The following is a 3583-nucleotide window of genomic DNA, read 5'->3' on the forward strand; positions in this document are numbered from 1 at the left end:
CTTATAGAGGAAATAAGATGTTCAGGTGGTATGCTATAGGTATTTATTTATTTATTAAGCTCTTGGTTATGTCAATAAATTTTTATCTTAGTTTAAGAGTTGTGTTATAGTATTAAACATAAAAAAAAATTTAGATGTGCACTCTGTAGAGGTGCAAACAAATCGAATCGAGCTGAAAAATATGAAAATATTAATATTTAAGTCCGTGTTTGGAAATATATAATATTTGAAACTCGATTCAAAGCTCGAAAATACAAATAGTTTTGGCTCAAGCTCGATTCGAAATAAAATTTGAAATCGAGTTCGATTTGAATTGTTCGAGCCTTGATTCGAGCATATTCGAGCAATAATTCAAAATGCTTTAAATTTGAATTCCGTTTGAATTATTCAAACTTTAATTTAAATATATTTAAATTAAAATTATATAAAAATAATTAAAATTCGATTCGAGTTCGACTCACGAGCGGCTCTCGTAAACAATCAAATAAAATAGTATAAGTTTGAATTCGGTTCGAAAAAATATTTGAACATGATTGAGTTTGACTCGAATTTGATAATTTTAAATACAAATTGAATATTTTTTAAGTAAATTTGAAAATCTCATGAACCGGCTCGAATTGTTTATACCCTAATTGAGTATTTAAAGTAAGGTGTTTTTAACTAAAATTTAGTGATCCAATGGTCGTTTCATAACACTAGTAAAATACATGTAAATTATCTCTGTCTAATTACGTAAAACACATAATAGGGCGACTTGTTTTGTTTGAATGTTTCTCATATTTGCATGCACGACGCTATTAATTTGGAAGGAAAGCAGGGCATCCGACATGCGTTGACCCCTCGAGGAAAGTTCACGGTCACATACGCGCGCCTCAAACCACTCCGCGCCCTTCTTTCCCGAGCCACCACCGCGGCATAAACTCGCCCCCCTCGCCTCCTCTCCGTTACCTCTATTCTCACAATCTTCTCCATCTCCGCCTCCCCTCTGCCTTCATCTCCACGAGGCAGGGGAAGGAAGGAGAGACCGATCTAAGAAAGAAGACAGATTAATCGATCCGACCACCATGTCAGCGTTCCAAGACTTCAGCTACCTCTCTGAGCGCCGCCGTGCAGAGCGTGCGCAGCAACGGAAACGGATGATTATTGCAGCCAGCACCGCATCGGTTTTCCTTGTTGTGGCTGTCTGTGCAGTCATTGCAGTCGTATACAACCCAAAGCCCACCGAATCCACCCATAACAGCTCCGCGAAATCTACGACGGAAACCTTCTCCCCAAAATCTGACTCTGGCTCTCTCATCAAAGACTTCCAAACTAACAGCGCCATCAAGGTCATTTGTTCCCCCACCGACTACCGCGCCACCTGTGAGTCCACCATGAAAGGCGCGACCAATTCCAGCTCCACTCCCAAGGACCTCGTCCGCGCTGCCGTCGCAACCATCGTCGACGAGGTCGATAAGGCCTTCAAAAAGTCTGATGTGATTGGTACGGCGGACCCAGCGGTGAAGAGCGCCGTGGAGCTGTGCCAGAAGCTGCATAAGTACGCCCTGAAAGAGCTAGCAAACACCCTGGACACCATCGATGCAAACCATCTGAACCAGCTGCCAAATAAAGTGCACGAGCTCAAAAACTGGCTCAGCGCCACCTCGACGTACCAGGAGACGTGTATTGATGGGTTCCCTGACGGCGAGCAGAAGAACAAGATGAAGACTGAGTTAAAAACGTCCAAGCAGCTTACCAGCAATGCCCTGGCCATCGTGGGTAGCTTGTCCTCCTTCCTTTCGCTCATCAGCAAAGGTGGCCGACGTCTTCTATCCGAGCCTCCAGTCGAAAAGCCAGAGGTTGTTCGCGAAGATGGCCTTCCCAATTGGGTTGACGATGACGATCGAAGGTTCCTCCTTGGCCGGGCAACCAAGCAGATGACGCCCAATGTCACAGTAGCTAAGGATGGCAGCATGGACTTCAAGACCATATCCGAGGCACTTGCTAAAATGCCAACCACAGTAAACGGAAGGTATGTGAGTGACCTCTGGCTATTTTCTGATTAAACAGTTCTTCGATTCGGACGATTTATTAATGATTAGAAGCCTAGCTATGTCGGATTTGAAATGATCGGCCTGCGTACGTGTGGAATTAAATGATCAGGTATGTGATATATGTGAAGGAGGGAGTGTACGAGGAGCAGGTGGTTGTGGATATGAACATGATCAATGTTACCATGTACGGTGACGGCTCGAGGAAGACAGTTATTACTGGTAGCAAGAACTTCGTCGACGGCACAAAGACCTTTGAAACTGCAACGTTCGGTGAGTTCTCAATCGTAATTACCGATTATTTGGTTAATATTAATTCTGAATGTAATTGTGCGATCGGGGACGGGTTCATAGCGATGGCGATCGGGTTCCAAAACACTGCCGGTGCGGTCAAGCATCAGGCAGTGGCGCTGCGCGTGCAGTCGGACCGCGCCATCTTCCTCAATTGCCGCATGGAAGCGTACCAGGACACGCTTTACGCGCATACTCACAGGCAGTTCTATCGAGGTTGCCTCATCCTCGGCACCGTCGATTTCATTTTCGGCAACGCAGCTGCTATCTTCCAGAACTGCATCCTCAGCGTGCGTCGCCCTCTCGACAACCAGCAGAACATCGTGCTGGCGCAGGGCCGCACGGACAGCCACGAGGCCACTGGCTTCGTCATCCACAACTGTCGCTTCACTGCTGAACCAGAACTCGCCTCCGGCGGCAAGATCCCGAGCTACCTCGGGCGTCCATGGAAGGAATTCTCCCACACTGTTGTGATGGAGTCGGAGATTGGAGATTTCATCAACCCCGACGGGTACATGCCCTGGGACGGGGACTTCGCGCTGAAGACGCTGTCCTACGCCGAGTACGGCAACAAGGGCGCCGGCGCTGACACATCGAAACGTGTCAAATGGCTAGGCTTCAAGGTGATCAACAGGAATGAGGCGGTCCCTTACACCCCCACCACCTTCATCCAGGGAGACGACTGGATCCCCAAGACGGGCACTCCCGTACGCTTGGGCCTCTTCGATTGAGCAACAGCCTGTCGTGGCATCGCAGAAGGAAATTAATCAACAATGCCCTACAGTTCTAATTATGAGCTATTTTTGCTGGAAGATGAAGAATTAATAATGGAGAATGGAGGAGTAAAATTTGTTGATTATATGAAAAAAGTTGAACATATGTAATATATATTATTTCTGCCTTTTTTTTAATCTTTGTTTGCCATATTAGGAATCAAACGATGCTCATGCATGGTTTTACAAGCAATTAAAACCTTGTTACTAATTGGCCATTGCAACTTTTTGTGCTTAATTAACGGCCACGTGTTATACATTTTAACATATATATTGTGATAAATTGGATAAAAGTAAAAAAAATATACTAAACGATCTGGTCTGAAAGCATTGGAGATAACCTGCTGAACAAGTGACTACTATTGCCTGAGATATGATTCTACTAGAGCAAAATGATGGCGCATACTTCTTTCACTTTTTGCACACATTCACAGGAGCAAATAAAATGTTATGGTGAAAATTAGGGAGGGGTCTCTGACATAGGTCATT

The 3583-nt window shown here is 45.0% G+C and overlaps 1 protein-coding gene across 1 annotated transcript; it reads left to right on the forward strand.

Annotated features, from left to right (window-relative positions):
* The first annotated feature begins 1064 nt into the window (after nt 1-1064).
* Nucleotides 1065-3052, forward strand: LOC122029152 (pectinesterase-like). The gene is made up of 2 exons (XM_042588099.1): nt 1065-2011; nt 2143-3052. The coding sequence occupies exons 1-2, from the start codon at nt 1065-1067 to the stop codon at nt 3050-3052; spliced, it is 1857 nt and encodes a 618-aa protein (XP_042444033.1).
* Nucleotides 3053-3583: the final 531 nt, after the last annotated feature.

The sequence above is a fragment of the Zingiber officinale genome, chromosome 10B, assembly GCF_018446385.1.
Source record: "Zingiber officinale cultivar Zhangliang chromosome 10B, Zo_v1.1, whole genome shotgun sequence".
In the NCBI taxonomy this organism is placed as follows: domain Eukaryota; kingdom Viridiplantae; phylum Streptophyta; class Magnoliopsida; order Zingiberales; family Zingiberaceae; genus Zingiber; species Zingiber officinale.